At 62.8% G+C, this 17,064-nt stretch overlaps 1 protein-coding gene across 6 annotated transcripts; it reads left to right on the top strand.

Moving 5' to 3' along the window:
• Nucleotides 1–4,133: 4,133 nt before the first annotated feature.
• On the top strand, nucleotides 4,134–16,928 carry LOC147377210 (chloride channel protein ClC-Ka). 6 transcript variants are annotated; one of them, XR_015136186.1, is made up of 20 exons: nucleotides 4,134–4,176; nucleotides 4,746–4,852; nucleotides 5,438–5,566; nucleotides 6,284–6,412; nucleotides 7,200–7,339; nucleotides 7,622–7,699; nucleotides 7,793–7,871; nucleotides 8,670–8,795; nucleotides 9,102–9,186; nucleotides 9,263–9,364; nucleotides 9,852–9,936; nucleotides 10,377–10,550; nucleotides 10,982–11,051; nucleotides 11,216–11,326; nucleotides 11,540–11,894; nucleotides 12,752–12,885; nucleotides 15,009–15,097; nucleotides 15,226–15,309; nucleotides 16,028–16,114; nucleotides 16,486–16,928. XR_015136186.1 is itself a non-coding variant. In XM_086324500.1 (20 exons), exons 2-20 carry the CDS (start codon nucleotides 4,753–4,755, stop codon nucleotides 16,531–16,533), a joined length of 2,064 nt encoding a protein of 687 aa, XP_086180626.1. In that variant the 5' UTR covers nucleotides 4,134–4,176; nucleotides 4,746–4,752; the 3' UTR covers nucleotides 16,534–16,928. The 6 variants fall into 6 exon arrangements, 4 of the variants coding, with proteins under 4 accessions (XP_086180626.1, XP_086180643.1, XP_086180634.1 ...); XM_086324500.1 differs by having other exon boundaries at nucleotides 11,681–11,894; XR_015136187.1 differs by lacking the exon at nucleotides 9,263–9,364.
• Nucleotides 16,929–17,064: the final 136 nt, after the last annotated feature.

The following is a 17,064-nucleotide window of genomic DNA, read 5'->3' on the forward strand; positions in this document are numbered from 1 at the left end:
AGGGCCAGCCCCTTGTCTACCGGCTAAATTTAGTCCTCTCCGTGGCCCAGAGGGGCTGGGGAGCTTCTCCAGTGAGACCGCCCTGCTGACAGTCCAGTGCGGGAGGCCGCGAGGCTGAGCTCACTGCCCAGCATTCCAGGCTGATAACTCCAGCCCCAGAGCCGCCGTGGCAACCGCGTGGGGTCCTGTACTGTCCCCCCCACCGCTCAGACCCTGGCCCACCTCAGGACCCTGTGCGTTCCTGTCTCTGGGCCTGTCTTCCCCCAGCAGTCGAAGAACTGTGCCTCCCCCATCAGACTGCAGACCTCTTGCAGAGGGTTTTCTCTCTCAGCCGTTGGTGCCAGGGATCAGGGCAGAAGCCCAAGGCCCTGGATCTGGGGAGGTCAGGAGATGCAAGGTCAGGGGTGCATGGGGGACCCCCACCCACGGGATCCCTGTGTGAGGCAAGGGCCTCCCCAGCCAGAACAGATAACGTTCAGGGCCATCTCTTGGGAGGCCTGAGACGGCCCTGGAGGAGGATATAGAACCTGCAGCTGTTCCCCTCCCAGCCCCCCAGGGAACCCAGATGTCAGGCTTGTCTCCCTGCCCCCTGCCCCTCCCACCACCCCGACTCTGGAATATTTCAAGACCCAGAAGAGAAAGCTGAGGCAGGGTGGGTTGGGTCTGGACTCAGGGGAGGAGAGCAGATGATTCAGGAATGGTCCTTAACGATATAGAAGGTTCTGTTCGCAGGAGGTGTTTGCCTGACCTCCAGCTTAGAGGAGAGGCCGAGGAGGCAGCAGGCGAGGTTTTATTCAGAGTAAAGGAGGCTCGGCGAGACGGTCGTTCTAGCTCTGAGTTCTGAGGGGCCTGCTGGGCCAGGGCTCCTGGCTGCGAGCTTTCCAGCGTGGCCTCATTCAATCCCTGCAAGGAGAGGGTATTCCCATTGTATAGATGGAGAAACGGAGCCTCACAGAGAGCCTGGGGCTTGCACCTGGGAAGTGGCGGGGCCGGGATCTGAAACGAGGTATCTGACCCAAACCCCCCAGGAAGCCAGGGCACCCTGAACATCCGTGTAAGGAGACAGGCTGGCCCAGAACCCCTCGAGAGGCCCCTGCCCACCCACAGGTCCACGGAGCCCGGCTTGACGTCACGCGGCATCAGGGAGTGAAGCCAGGGAAGGCTGACCTGGGAGCCTGGGGCCCCGGGCTGGCTCCCCTCCTGCCCAGACCAGCTCTGGTTCCTCCTGCCTGTGGCGGCCTCTCTGACTGCTGCAGCCCACACAGGAGGTCCTGCCCAGGTGCCCGCTGTACCAGCTGGCCTTGCCCACCCCGGGGCTGGGTGTGACTCGGGCTTCCAGTGTCCCATCCCCTCTCAGACTGGCAGCTCCCTGGGGCAGGTCTTCGCCTGTCTGCCCCATCAGAACAGGGGCTCCTGAACATGGATACCATTCCTCTCTTGTCTGGCTCCTGCACACCCTCCTCCTTGGTGTGTGTGTGGTGGGGGTCCAGCTACAGGGTGATGACTGGGGCTGGTGGTCCATGCAGTGGGGTCAGGGTGGCGGCTGGAACAGAGGGGTCTGTCTCTCCAGTGGAGATTCCTGCCTGGCTGGGTCACCCCACCCCAAAGAGGGGCTTCCAGCAGGGCTGCCAGGAAGTCCCCAGCACTGAGGTGAGACGGAGGGACGGTGGGGGTGGGGCTGGGGGGCCCAGAGGCCTGCCGCCCGCCCGCCAGGAAACAGGAGCCCGTGGCTAAATGCAGACACACAGTCATGGTGTGGAGGCCTGAGTCACTGCTCCTGGACGTCAGCTCTCATTACCCACCCCCGCCCCCCGTGCCTCCCCCTCCCCCGTCCCCGAGGCGTCACCCACACAGGCACTGGATCTACTGGCTTCAGAGGCCAGGAGGGACCCTGAAAGGTCATTAAGGGCATTCCTCTGTCTCTGCGCCTGTCTCTCCCTTCAGACCCTAGGGACAGAAGGGGCTTCAGAGATGATGCAGCATCTTCAATCCCAGACCTGCCAGGGCACCTCAGCCTCCTGGAGGAACTTTTAACAAACACAGACTCTTCCCACATGCCCAGAGATTCTGATGGGAAACTGCTCCCGTCAGCTCCCTGCTCAACCAGCCAACAGGCCAATGTTTGGAAACAACTCACGGCTCAGCAGGTAACTGCTGAACAGCTGCTCTGTGCCAGGCATTGTCTGGGTTCTGGGGTACCCGTGACAGTGATGAGCAAGGCAGAGACAGGGCCCTGCCCCATGGCTCTCGCGCTCCCCTCATTGCAAGAAGTGAAGTGTCAGTCGCTCAGTCGTGTCCCACTCTTTGTGAGCCCATGGATTGTAGCTCCGTGGCTCCTCTGTCCCTGGGATTCTCCAGGCGAGAATACTGGTGTGTGGATTGCCATTTCCTCAGGGGATCTTCCCAACCCAGGCATGGAACCTGGGCTTCCTGCGTTGCAGGTGGATTCTTTATAGTCTGAGCCCCCAGGGAAGCCCTCACTGGACAGAAGAGGAAACCGAGGCCCCGAGTGGTGAAGGACCAGTTAGGGGTGAGAGAGCTATCCTGGCATCAAGCCTGCCCTCCGCCCCCATGGCCTGATGCAGAAGCAGGAGACGAGGGGATCTGCAATGCAGGGATTGGCTCTGGGGGGACTCGCCGCAGGCACGGTGTCCACCTGCCACCCTCACCCCAGGTTCCCGATGCTCGCAGGGCTAGGGGATGAGGTGTGGCCGTCTGCTGCTGGCTGGCCAGCTGAGGCTGCCTGAGACCGGAGATGCAGGTTTGGGGTATCAACAGGGCGGCCGGTGACACTGTCACTATACACGGGTTGGAGCAGCCGAGCAACGGTGGGCCCCAGTCTGTGCAGAGCAGTGAGCCCCCACCCCACCCCTCACAGCACACACGCGCTCCTAGCTTGGATTGACTTGGCCTGACGTCTAGGGGCAGAGGGTGGCTCGGGGTCTCAGGAGTTTAAGTCACTGAAGGTCCATCATGATTTTCAGAAAGGGGGCGCTGTCTGGAAGAGGGCAAGAGTTGTCCCAGATCTCTGGCCCAAGTCTTCAAAAAGTGGTATCGGGCAGAGATCCTCTGCTCTCTATGCCTAAACCCTCGTCCTGAATGCCTAAGCCACAGAAACTGCAGGACTCTGGGCAGAGGAAGAGCCATAGCATCTGAGTCTGGGTTCAGCATCTGCTTTGTGATCTTAGACGAGTGAGTGCCCCTCTCCAATGCTCCATTTATTGTTACTGTATCTTTGCCGTGTCCAGGCACTGTGCTCAACCCTCCTCCAAGTCAGTGAGTGCTCAGGGAAACCCAAGCAGGTGAGAGGTGTCAGCCCATTTTAAAGAAACGGAGCCTCGGAGAGGCGAGGGTGCTTGCCCAGGGTCACAGAGGCCGAGGGACAAAGCCCAAAGTTCCACCCTGGTTTGCCTGGCTCCCAAGCCTGGACACCTCTCCAAGATCCTGCCTTGATGACCTGCCTTCACTCAGAGCTGGGGCAGGGGGCCGACAGGCTGGAGCAAGAACAGGGAGTTGGGGCGGGGGGAGGAACTTGGACTAGATCTTCATGTCCAGACCCCCCAGTCTGCGAAACTGCCTCTCCCACCATAGCACCCCAGGGGCAGTGGCTGTGCTTGAGGCTTCCGGGTAAAGGCCACAGACTTTAACCTGCCCCAACCGAGCGTGGGAGCGGGTGCATCAAGCTCCTCCTCCCAGCAGCCCTGTCGGGCAAGGCCAGCATCACCATTTGAGTGGACCCTTCCACTCTCTCCTCTGATCTTCCAAATCCCTCCCGTGCCCAACTCTGAGAGTGTGCAGCCCTGACCTTCGGCCCCTGCAGATGACCCCTACCTGTCCTGTTGCATCACGGGCATCCCCCTCGCAGGCCCTCTGACCAGCCCGTAGCTCAGGTGGGTGCCCCTGCCTCTGCGTGGCTCTGGCAGGTTGGGGAGCCCCCGCCCTGGCCCCTCCTGGCGGCTCTGGCCTGTACTGCTCGGCGGGCCGGGGCAGTTCCAGTCGGTTTGTCAAGGACATTCTTAATGGCCAGGGTAAACCCCGGCGGGGAGGGGCGGGGAGGACGGGGGCCAGGTGTTGATTGGTGGAATGCACACCTGTCCAGGTGCACCTGAGTTGCAAGCAAAGGAGTCTCTGTCAGAGGCGTGCTGGCTGGGGCCACAGCGGAGCAGACTGACCGAGGTGAGAGGCCGCGGGGTACAGCGCCAGGATGGACTCGGACGAAACCTGCCCGGGCCAGCGCAGGGCGGGAATGGGAGGCTGGGGACAGGGAGCCAGCACCGCCTTTTGACCCTCAGGGGCTCTCCCTCTGGACCTGGGGTTTTCTTGACTCAAGCCTCAGCTGCGGGGGCGGGGGGGCTCAGGGATGGGGGCTTAGGGGGCTCAGGGGGCTCACTGATGGACCCCACAGTGAGACGGTGACTCCACTGGGCGAGGAGGCTACCCCGAGCAGCGTTAACAGTCAAGCGTCCTGGGAAGGTGGAGTAACGGCTCCCAGAAAGCCGGGGGCCAGGCCTCGGTCAACCAGCTGCTAGACATGGAAGGGGCCACTCTAAACCCCCAGCCCCACCCCGAATGTTAACGCGTGCAGCCTCGGGGTACCCCCTCAGGAAGGAAGGCACATCAGAGCTGTGTCTGCTCCTGAAAACGTCTCCTTTCCTTCCTATTGGGGAAGCAGAGATGGGAAGGGCCCAGTGCCAGGGAGGGGAAGGGCTTTGCAGCCGCCCACCAGGGCCCGTCTACTCCCTCAGGGGCCCGATGGAGGAGCTGGTGGGGCTTCGTGAGGGCTCCTCGGGGAACCCTGTGACTCTCCAGGAGCTCTGGGGCCCATGTCCCCGCGTCCGCCGAGGCATCCGAGGTGAGAGCTGGGCTCCATACCCCTGACCCCATCACAAGGTGGGAGTCCCCTCATGACAGCACCCTGCCCAGCCCGCCTCCCCACTCTCCTTGGAGCCTGGGAGCAGCCCCTCCTTCCCCAGGTCCAGTGTTTCCTGGGTGACAGGATGGAGGGAGGGGGTCTGTCCGCCTGTCTGTGGGTCAGACGTGCTCGCGGCTGGCTCTCTGCTCTTTGGGAACACGGTCCCCAGGTCTTGGGACGACAGAGCAGTCTCTTTAGACACCGGCGTTCTCTCTGCTGTGGACCCTGCGGAGATGCTGGAGAGAGCACCACTCCGGGGCCCCCACACCCTGCCTCTCTCTTCCTCCATCAGAGCCTCAGGAAGGGGCAGGGGTGCGGGGGGCAGATGATCAGAGGCACCCTCCTGGTGGAGCCTGGTACCCACTGTGCCACCGCCTCCACTTGCCACAAATCCTGCCCTCCCTCAAGTAAGGCAGAGCCCCCTCCCAGCCTCCCGGGACTGGCCCACCTGACCCCAGCCCTACACAGCACCTTCCCTCCCTGCCTTCCTCGGCACCGGGCTCTGACCCGCTGCCCCTGCCCCAGGTGGCCTGGACTGGCTGAAGCGGAAGCTGTTCTGCGTGGGTGAGGACTGGTACTTCCTGACGGTCCTCGGGGTGCTCATGGCCTTGATCAGCTTCACCATGAGCTTCACTGTTGGGCGTGTGGTCCGAGGTAACCCCCCCACCCCCGACACGCCCGCCCGCTCAGGAGCCAGGCCTCCGAGCACGCTCTCGGGATGCCAGGGATGGAGGGGGCCGCCAGGTGCAGGGGGCAGGGAGGGCGCTGGGTCTGGTCCTGGCATGCTGGGTGACCCTGGGCACCTCCCTGGGCCTCAGACTCCATGTCTGCACAGTGACGAGAGACCAAACCGTCATTTCTCTGGGCTTTATGCCCACCCCTGCCCCTGCTCCCCCTGCCCTGGTCTCAGCCCAGTAACCCTGGGTAGGGCCCTCGTCTAGACCACAGGCACAGGACAGTCCCTCCCCATGCTTCTGCAGGCTCCCTCCACCTGAGGTCCCCCTGCAAGGGGAGCGAGGGACAGGAAGTTACTCTGGTGGCATTACAAGGACCTGCCGGGCACTAGACCACGTCTGGCTTTCTTACAATCACCCTGTAAGGGAGTTACCATCAGAGCCCATTTGACAGATGGGAAAAACAGAGGCTCAGCGATGTTGAACAGCTTGCAAAATGTCACTCAGCTAAGGAGTGGCAACGCTGAGATAGGGATCCAGGGTCCTGCTCCTCCTCCTCCTGGGGGTCTGCCGCTCACGGGACGGCCCTGGCCACCTCTCTGTGGGCGGCCTCTGGCCGTGCACTTTCCGGCCAGCAAGCAGGTGTCTGAGAGCTGTGCAGTCTGTGGACGACTCCCTGATACCCCGCTGTCCCCAGCACACAAGTGGCTGTACCGGGAGATCGGGGACAGCCACCTCCTCCGGTATCTCTCCTGGACTGTGTACCCCGTGGCCCTGGTCTCCTTCTCCTCAGGCTTCTCTCAGAGCATCACGCCCTTCTCGGGAGGTAAGCCCAGTCGCCACTCCATCTGCCTGTGTGCCTTGCCCGGCAGTGACTGCTGGCCAAAGACTCCTGTCCTGCTGGGCTCCTGCTGGGGGACAGCAGGAAGCGGTAACCTCACTTATCAGCAGAGAAGCCAGGCTTGGAAGAGTCGTGGCACTTGCCCAAAGTCACACAGTGAAAAGGACAGAGCCTGCCTCGGGTCACTGCTGACTCTGCTTTGAGGGGCTCATGGAGGCGCACGTCTCTGCCAAGCCTAGCAGCTCTGCCTCCGGTCCCGGCCAGCAGAGGGGGGTGCAGGGGTGCGTCCCGGGGGCGAGGTCTGAGAGCCCCTCCTAGTTCCCCCCATCCTGCAGTAGCATCTAGCAGGCCCAGCTGGAGGAAGGTGGATGTTCGCATCCCCTCTCTGACCCTCAGCTTTCTCATCCGCAGAAAGTGAAAAGTGTTAGTCACTCAGTCACGTTTGACTGTTTATGACCCCATGGACTGTAGCCCGCCAGGCTCCTCTGTCCATGGAATTTTCCAGGCAAGAATACTGGAGTGGGTAGCCTGTCTCTTCTCCAGGGGATCTTCCCGACCCAGGGATTGAACCCAGGTCTCCTGGTTGCAGGTGGATTCTTTACTGTCTGAGCCACCAGGGAAGCCCTCATCCGCAGAATGCATTTACAGCTCCTCACTGACAGGGCTTAGGGGACCCGACAAGACCCGAACGTGGAACTCTGTGCAGGGTAAAGGGATGAGGGCTAATCTAAAGGTGGTCCTCCCCTTGCCCCCATCCACCCACCCCACCAAGGTTCTGGGATTCCGGAGCTGAAGACCATCCTGTCAGGCGTGGTCCTGGAGGACTACCTGGACATCAAGAACTTCGGGGCCAAGGCGGTGGGCCTCACCTGTACCCTGGCCAGCGGCAGCACCATCTTCCTGGGCAAAGTGGTATGGCCGGCGTGAGCGCACCACTGCCTCCCCCCTCCCCCCCGCTGCCCTCCAGCCCCAGCTGCCTTTTCTGCATCACCCACTGAGGCCAGTGCCCACCTGAAGGTGGAGGAAGGTCAGGTCCCCAGAGTGTGACTCTGGAACCTGGGAGGTGGGGTGGAGGGGTGGGGGGCACGCCATCCCTGGATGAGCAGGGGCCCTGGGACCGAGGGATTAGAAGGGGAGGAGCAGGGTGGGGGCTCAAGGCCCGACCCGAGCCCTGTGCCCACACCTCCCTGGCAGGGCCCCTTCGTGCACCTGTCTGTGATGATCGCTGCCTACCTGGGCCGCGTGCGCGCCAAGGCCACTGGGGAGTCCGAGGTAAGGGGCTCGTGGAGACCCCCTCCGCTGGAGGAATGAGAGGGAGGGGTGGGCGCGGGCTGGCTCTCAGCCCGGGACTCTGGATCCCTCCAGAACAAGAGCAAGCGGAATGAAATGCTAGTGGCCGGGGCGGCGGTGGGCGTGGCCACGGTGTTCGCAGCGCCCTTCAGTGGTGAGGCCCCGCCCGGCCCCGGGTCCCACACCCGCCCCCGGGCTCCCCCACACCCCCCCGAGGCCCCCACACCCCCAGGGTCCACACCCGCCCCCCGAGCGCCCCCACACCCCCTGGGGGCCCCCACATCCCCCGGGGCCCCCACACCCCCGGGGACCTCCCACACCCCCCGGGCGCCCCCACACCCCCGGGGACCCCCCACACCCCCCGGGCGCCCCCACACCCCTGGGGACCCCCACGCCCCCGGGCGCCCCACACCCCCGGGGACCCCCCACACCCCCCGGGCGCCCCCACACCCCTGGGGACCCCCACACCCCCGGGCGCCCCCACACCCCCCGGGGCCCCCACAGCTTTCGGGCCCCCACAGCTCCCGGGCTCCCACGCCCGACCCCCACGGCCCCTGGCGCAGCCCGGCCACTCCGCCCGGCGCAGGGACCTGGGGGGCAGATGGGGCGGTCGCGGTCCTTCCCGCCGTCTTCCCGGGAGCGCTGACCGTCCCCAGGGTGGCGGGGCGGCGCGGGTGGGCGCCGAGACGCGCGGCGGTCCCCTGGACAGGCTTGGGCTTTAAACTCGGCCCCCCTGCGCGTCCCGGAGCGGCTGAGCCCGGCTCTCAGCCTCACTCCTCGTCTGTGAAATGGGGGCGGGCACCCTCCCCACCGCAGGGGTCAGGATAGGGGCGCCGGGTCCCGCCGCGCGTGCCCGCCCTCAGCTTCAGCTCAGAACCGGGAGCGGGTGGCCCTGCCCCGGCGGCGGCGGGAGGCCCAGCACGGCGGGCTCTCAGCCCCGCGTCGCCCCCAGGCGTCCTGTTCTGCATCGAGGTCGTGTCCTCTCACTTCTCGGTCTGGGATTACTGGAGGGGCTTCTTCGCGGCCACCTGCGGGGCCTTCATGTTCCGCCTGCTGGCAGTCTTCAACAGCGAGCAGGGTGAGCGCCTCCTAACTCTGCCCCTGCCCCCTGGCCCTGCCCCCTGCCCCCTGCCCCTCCCCCCTCCCATCTCTTCCCCTCCCTCTCCGCTTCCTCCCGTCCGCTGCCCCGCTCCTAGGCGCTTGGAAGGAACTGACCTGTGTTGGGCCTGAAGGATGGGAGCCCCCAGGGTAGAAGCGGGTGAAGCCAGTCAGGGAGGCCGGCCGGGAGAAGGCGTCTGGGGCACACCTGCTGGCCTCCTCTCCTGCCCGCTGATTCTGAGCCTTCGGCTGGGCCGGGCCCTGACCCCACTCCCCGTCTCCCCAGAGACCATCACCTCCCTCTACAAGACCAGTTTCCGGGTGGAAGTTCCCTTCGACCTGCCAGAGATCTTCTTTTTCGTGGCGCTGGGGTGAGTGGGGGCGCCGCCGGCCTGCACAGCTGCCCTGGGACCAGGACGGGCTCTGGACTCACACCCGCCCCTGCAGGGCCATCTGCGGCGTGGCGAGCTGCGCTTACCTCTTCTGCCAGCGAAAGTTTCTCGGCTTTGTCAAAACAAATCCAGTCCTCTCCAAACTGATGGCCACCAGGTGTGCCCTGGGTGGGGGCCGGGACCCGTCAGGGTGATGCCCCAGACCCTCTGTCCCTGGTCACCAGCACCCTCTGCAGGCCCCCGCAGGGTCTGCCTCCCCCTTACTCGGCCACCAGCGTCAACATTCCAGCCCTCCCTTGCTAACGGCCACCCCACTGCCTACGAAGCCCAAGACCTCACTGAGCCCTGCTCCCCCAACCTAGTCTGAGCCCTGGCGTTGCTGTTTCAGACTCAGCCCTCCTCCGCCAGGCGGGTCCCACTCCCGTCCCTCCTGCCTGGCGGACAGTGGCCTCTGTCCTGAACCCTCCTATATTCCCGCCTCCGGTCACCCAGTGGTATGGGGCAGCCCCCCGAATCAGAGACCTGCCCCTGCCCCCTCCCCCCATGCCTGCCTTAGCATCGCCCCCAGACTGACGGGCCTGCCCGTGGGTGGGGTGCGGGGAGTCGATGGCCGGCCTGGCGCTGACCCCCACCCACGCCCACAGCAAGCCTCTGTACTCAGCACTGGCGGCTTTCGTCCTTGCCTCCGTCACCTACCCGCCTGGCGCGGGCCGCTTCATGGCGTCTCGGGTAAGGGCCTGAGCTGGGGGGTGTCCACCATCTCCCTGAGTCCCCTCAACACCCAGAAGAGGAGGGCTGTGTGGCGCTTTTCATGGGAGGCCATGGCAGTTCCCTGGGGGCTCAGATGGCAAAGACTCCACCTGCAGTATGGGACACCTGGGTTCGATCCCTGGGTCAGGAAGACCCCCTGGAGGAGGGCATGGCAACCCACTCCGGTATTCATGCCTGGAGTATCCCATGGACAGAGGAGCCTGGCAGGCTGCAGTCCACGGGGTCGCAAAGAGTCGGACACGGCTGAGCGACTGAGCACATAGCAGCTCCTGCAGCGACAGAGCCGTTCCCAAAGGAGTCCCCCCAGCAGGAAGTGACAGAGGAGGGTCTGAGGCTGTGAAGGGTGGGGGCACTGCTGCCCGGCCCTTGGGTAGAACTCTGACCCCCCTCCCCTCCAGCTGTCCATGAGGGAGTATCTGGACTCCCTGCTCGACCATAACTCATGGGCGCTGCTGACCCGGAACTCGTCCCCGCCCTGGCCCGTGGAGCCCGACCCTCAGAACCTGTGGTTCGAATGGTACCACCCACAGTTCACCATCTTTGGGACCCTCGCTTTCTTCCTCGTTATGAAGGTGGGCCCCCAGGGGTATGCACAGAGCCTGGGTGGGCCGGGGTGCCTCCCCACGATATGCATGCAGCACAGGGCCTGCACCTTCCCTCAGACCCCCTGCCCTGACCTCTGCCCGCTGTGTGGTCCCTGGCAAGTTGCTTCAACTCTCTGAGCCTTGCTTTCCTCATCTTTAAAGTGGGGTCGTCACCAGGCCTACATCATAGAAGGTTGGAAGGCAAGAAACGAGAGGCTCTGGTGCAGTGCCAGGCACACAGTAGGCACGCTGCCAGCATGGAGGTCCTTCCCCGGCTCACACCTCCACTCACACCAGAGGCTGCTGACCGGTGTGCGCCTGGGCCTCCTCCTCCTCCAGGGACACTCCCCGCCCCAGCTGGTCCCTCCCCTGCCGCCTCTAACCTCCGCCCCCACGACCCCGCCCTGTTCTCCCCGCAGTTCTGGATGCTGATTCTGGCCACCACGATCCCCATGCCTGCCGGGTACTTCATGCCCATATTTATCTTCGGTGAGTCTGGGTGTCAAGAGTCTGAGGCTCAGGGTGCCGGGACAGGGCCATGGCTGCTCGTCCACCTGCCTCCCCAGTATGGTGTTGAGACTGGTCCCCAGGTGGGGAGGGTTCTGGGAAGCAGGTCAGCCTAGCCCCCATCCTCACACTAAGTCTGTGGCCAGGAGCTGCCATTGGGCGCCTCCTAGGAGAGGCCCTTTCTGTGGCCTTCCCCGAGGGCATCGTGGCCGGAGGGGTCACCAACCCCATCATGCCTGGGGGGTACGCGCTGGCAGGTGAGTGGACCAGGTTCTTACTGGGTGGGCATACATCATGGGTCTGGGCTGGACCTGGAGAACCAGCTAGCAGCTCTGCAGGGCATGGGGAGGTCAGTAGCCTCCCCTGAGCCCGACCCCTCCCTGGACCCCTCCTCTAAGCCCCCCTACTCTTTCTAGCTTCTCTCTGGGCCCTGATGCCCCCTCTCCCTTACTGCTCTCTCTGTCACCAAGCCCAGGCCCGAGGCATTTCCAACAGTAGCCAGCTGTAGCCTCTGGACAGTCCCCAGCCGAGCCCACGGCCATCCTCACAGCAGCCTTGCTGTCTCCAGCCTGAACCCGCTCCCTGGCTGTGACGCCCTCCCCGGCTTGCAGGGGCTGCTGCGTTCTCAGGGGCCGTGACGCACAGCATCTCCACTGCGCTGCTGGCCTTCGAGCTGACTGGTCAGATCGTGCACGCGCTGCCCGTGCTGATGGCAGTGCTGGCTGCCAACGCCATCGCCCAGAGCTGCCAGCCCTCCTTCTACGACGGCACGATCATCGTCAAGAAGCTGCCATACCTTCCGAGGATCCGGGGCCGAAAAATCAGGTGAGCGGCGCCCGCTCAGGTTGGACCGAGGCGACGGAGTCCGGGTGGGCTGAACCCGGTCCCAGGTGAGTGTGGGAGGGGCTGACACACGCGGCTGTCTAGTCTGCATGCCCTCCAGCTCCCCGTGTGACCTCACATGAGTGCTCGGCCTCCCGAGCCTCGGTGTCTTCCTGGTCATCAGTCTGTCTTCACAACAGGAGGACAGATGCTGGGGCTCAGAAAGGTGCCGTGTCTTGACCCAGGTCACACAGCGAGTCAGCACCAGCTCGGGGAGGTCCCACCCCTCCCCCTGCTCCTGCTCTGCGGTCCTCACTGGGGCCTTGGGAGCTAGAGGTGGGGCTGGAATACTAGAATGGGAAACAGGCTTTGAGGTCCTCCCTCGACCACACAGGGTCGAGCAGCCTCTGTCCCCAGCGAAGCAGGACCAAGAGCCTCTGAGACTCCTGGGTCCAAGGCCCAGCTCAAAGATGAGCAAGCTGCCGCCTTCTCCAGACTCGGTCTCCCCATCTGTAAAATGGGGGTGGTTACTCCAGTCATTTTCAAACTTTGAAGTTTTTTCCCCCCTTTATGCTATAAAGCTTTTCTTCAAATGAAATTCTCCAGGGATGGCTTCTGATGAAACTGGAGCTGGTCTTGGGGAGATAGAGGTTGGGGGGCTGGGAATCCAGAGCCAGGCCATAGGTGAGTCGTTCCCCAGGCTCCTCCCCAACCTGGGATGTGAGGAACTGTTCCTCCTAGGAATCCCTTAGTCCTGGCCTGCACTGGAGAACCAGCGAACTCACCCGGGCCCCCGCCTTGCCCCGGGTCTGGAGGACACACTGCTCCAGGGCCTGATGGGAGCACTCCTCTGCCTGCAGCTCTCACAGGGTGACTGTGGAGCACTTCATGAACCGAGCCATCACTGCGCTGGCCAAGGACACACCGCAGGAGGAGGTGGTCAAGGTCGTGACCTCCACAGACATGGCCGAGTATCCGCTGGTGGCGAGCACAGGTGCCCAACAGGAGCGGGGTGTGAATGGGGAAGGGGCTTCCATCTGCTCCCTCTCGCACCTGGGAGAGTCAGACTCAGCAAAGGGTGAGCAGAGCCTTGGACCTGTCAGGAACCTGAATCCAGACCCAGGCTCTGCAACTGTGTGACCTGGGGCAAGTCACTTCAGCTCTCTGAGCCTTCTTCCTCGTTGGTAAAATGGAGATAATAACCATCCCACCTTGCAGTCCTCGACATGTTTATTTATTGATCTTTTTTTGACCTTGCAGTCCTTTTCTTTTAAAGGTTCTTTTTTTTCTTTTTTTCATGTAAAGTCTTTATTGAATTTGTTACAATATTGCTTCTGGGTTTTTAAAAATTATCTATTTATTTTTGGCAAGGGCCCTAGGGCTCAAGGGCTTCAGCAGTTGCAGCACTCAGGCTCAGGGGCTGTGGCTCCTGGTCTCGGGTGCTCAGGCTCAGTGGCTGTGGTTCCTGGTCTCGGGCACTCGGGCTCAGTGGCTGTGGTTCCTGGTCCCTGGCACTCAGGCTCAGGGGCTGTGGCTCCTGGTCTCGGGTGCTCAGGCTCAGTGGCTGTGGTTCCTGGTCTCGGGCACTCGGGCTCAGTGGCTGTGGTTCCTGGTCTCGGGCGCTCAGGTTCAGTGGCTGTGGTTCCCAGTCCCTGGCACTCGGGCTCAGTGGCTATGGCTCCCAGTCTCGGGCACTCAGGTTCAGTGGCTGTGGTTCCCAGTCCCTGGCACTCAGGCTCAGGGGCTGTGGTTCCCGGTCTGGGCACTCGGGCTCAGTGGCTGTGGCTCCCGGTCTCGGGCACTCGGGCTCAGTGGCTGTGGCTCCCAGTCTCGGGCACTCGGGCTCAGTGGCTGTAGCTCTCAGGGTTAGTTGCACCACGGCATGTGGGATCTTCCCGGACCAGAGATCTGACCCCTGTCTCCTGCATTGGCAGGTGGATTCTTGTATACTGTGCCCCCAGGGAAGTCCCAGTGTTGCTTCTGTTTTTCGGGGTTTTGTTTGTTTGTTTTGGCCATGAGGCTTGTGTAACCTTCGCTCCCTGACCAGGGATTGAACCCATACCCCCCTGCATTGGGGCAAAATCTTAACCACTGGACCACCAGGGACGTCCCGACACATTTGAATGAGAGTGAGAGGGGGCTGGTAAGGCACAGTGCGAGTCCTAGAACAGGCCTGGTGTGCTTGGGGAGGAGGGTAGTGTGATGGGAGCACACCTTCCTCCCAGGAGGCTCCTCCCTCAGCCTCCCCGCCCAGCGTTCCCCAGCCGAACTACCTCCCTCAGTCCTGGCACCATCAGAAAGATCTTTTCACGGAAACATGGATGGGGGCCCTTGTTAAAAGCCTCGTAAGCTGAATCTTGAGGGAGGGCCTAGCTGGAACATCGTTTCCCTCTTGGACAAGGACAGTGTGAGTGGGAAAGATAAGCAGGGCTCAGGGAGGGGACAGCCGTGTCCACTCAGGGCCTCTGTCAGCCGTACGTCCCCTTTGTGTAAATGAGGAAAGGTGCGCACTTGGCGAGCGTAGCGTGGCTGGACGTTGGTCCCCGCTTGTCCTGTGAGCCGGTTTCTCGGGCACTGAGCAACCTGCACAGCCATACGTGCCATCCACGTCCCGAACCCAAGAAGTGTGAAGCGATTATGAGCAGCAGAACCGTAGACAGACCCCTTACGCTCTATGAACTGTAGTTGCCTCAGCTGGAAAGTAGGGAGGACAGACAAGGTGGCCTTTGGACTCATGCCCTCACTGGGAAATGAGAGGCAAAGCCCAGCCCCAGGGCACAGCTGTCCTCAGGAGGTGTCCCAGGCCTGCTCCTGCTTGAGGCCCCGCCACATGGGGCATTTCAGGGTGGGCAAGTGACCTCCTGGCCCCCTGGCATCCTTGCCCAGCTGCCCTCAGAAGCTGAGTGACCTTGGGCAAGACAACTAACCTCTCTGTGCCCCTGAGCCTGTTTCCTATTCTGTAAAATGGGCGATGGTAGTTCCTGGCTCACAGGTTGCTGCAGGTTCCTGAGAGTCATGAGAACACCCAGCACGGTTCTTGGCACATCACGGAAGCCCAGGAAACAGAAGTTCCTTTTCATAACGTGGCTCTTTCCGTCTCCCTCTCTGCCTGTCCAGAGTCCCAGACCCTGGTGGGCACCGTGCGAAGGGCACAGCTGGTGCAGGCCCTCCAAGCTGAGCCACCCTCCTGGGCTCCAGGACAGCAGGTGAGTGCTCTTGTGAGGTGTCAGGCGGGGATGGGGAGTCGGGAGGGTTTTCGCAGAGTGGCCAGCTGATCGCCTGTGGTTTGAGAGGGGCCTATCCCAGGTCCCCATAACCCTTCCCGCATCCTCAGCGGTGCCTCCAGGACATCTTGGCTGAGGGGTGCCCCGTGGAGCCAGTGACCCTGAAGCTGTCCCCGGAGACGTCCCTGCACCAGGTAATGGGCAAAATTCCGGCTGTGGGCAGACCTGGTCCTGGGACGGAGGGGAGGAACTGAGAGGGAAACTCAGCTTCGGGTCCTCGACACACAGTGTGCTCTGCTCCTCCTGCGTCTACCTCCCCGCTGTGGAAGGCGCATGCAGTCCCTGCCTCTCTACCCCTCAGTCTCAGGGCTGTTGGGACACAGACGCGGGGAGAGGGAGAGCTTAGGAAGCTGAAGACTCTGGACGGACAGAAATGGTGGTTAGAAGTTTGTCTTTCATCAAGGCACACGTGGGTTTCAATTCCAGGTCTCCCACATTCTGCCCGTGTGATCTTGGGCAAATTACTTAATCACTCTGACTGCTGGTCCCTCCCCGCTGCAAGCACAGAGCCTAGCACATGGGGCCATGGAGGGACGGAGCGGGTTGGGGGTCTAAAGGAGGCCCAACCCCTGTGTCCACGGCTGATGCTGGATGATCCTGAGTGGCGAGGCCCACTGGTCCCTTGTGTGGACTCTGGGGACCCCTGGTGGTCATAGTGGACATTGCAGGCCCAGCCCTCCAGGCTGAGAAACAGCTCAGAAGCAGCTCAGAAGCAGCGGGGCGGGCAGGGGGAGCAGGGGCAGCACCCCGGACAGAGGCTGGCCAGGGCCTTCATCTGCGCAGGACTCACAGGCTGGGAAGAAACTGAGGTGGGAGCCGGTCCTCCAGCGCTTCCTAACCCCTCTCCTGCAGGCACACAACCTCTTCGAGCTGTTGAATCTTCAGTCCCTCTTCGTGACATCTCAGGGCAGAGCTGTGGGCTTCGTGTCTTGGGTGGAGGTACCGTGGCCCCGAGGATGAAACAAAGGGCAGCAGCCAAGCTTGAGCAGCCGGGGTGGGAGCGGGGGACCAGTAACCACCACCACATGGGGAGGGGCCCGTGGGAGGGGCGGGGGGCCAGTAACCGCCACCACATGGGGAGGGGCCCGTGGGACTGCTGAGCCGGCCACTCGGCCCAGCTACGCCTACTTACCTTGTGGCCACTGGCCAGCCCCGCCATTACCTCTGGGCGTCAGTGATCCCATCTATGCAGTAGAGAGGCCCTGGCTCTAAACCTCACTCCAAAATCAGCCCTCAGGGGAGGCAGACTATACTGCAGCCTCCATCTTCAGTCTCTTCTTCACTCTCCCCCTCTCTGGTCTCTGTTCTAGTTGGAGAAAGCGATTTCCAAGCTGACAAACCCTCAGGCCCCAAAGTGAGCCAGCCTGGCAGGATGAAACAGAGCCACTCGGCTACCCCGTGAAGGAAGCAGCACAAAGACCCTGCCTGTGTCCCCACGACAGCACACCCCTCCCCTCCAGCCCAGCTCAGCTCCTCAGCGAAACAGGCAGCTGACCTATCACTGACCTACCACGGTCGCCATGTCCCATCCTCGTGGGACAAGTGCCACATGTCCTGAAGGACAAACCCCACCCTGGGAGCTCAGGATGTGAGACAGCAGAAAGCTGCCCTGTGGTGGGTACTGCAAGAAAGCATCCGATTCACAGATGAAGAGCCTGGTGTCCTCTGTCAGCAAGGGCAGGCACAGGTGCCCTCTGGGAGTTGTGTGACTCCCAACAGGAGGCTTCCAAGGCAAATAAAGCTGGTTCCCAGAGCTGCGCTCCGTGCTCATCTCAGCATCCAGGTGTCTCACCGCCTTAGCGGCTCGCCTGCGCCAACCCCGAGTGAGCTCTCGGGGGTCCCGAGATGGCTGCATGGGCATTCCAGGCCTGGACCCTGGACCCCCATTC

The sequence above is a fragment of the Bos grunniens genome, chromosome 2 (assembly GCF_055505025.1).
Source record: "Bos grunniens cultivar Pamir isolate PY7600 chromosome 2, Bosgru_T2T1.0, whole genome shotgun sequence".
Lineage (NCBI taxonomy): Eukaryota > Metazoa > Chordata > Mammalia > Artiodactyla > Bovidae > Bos > Bos grunniens.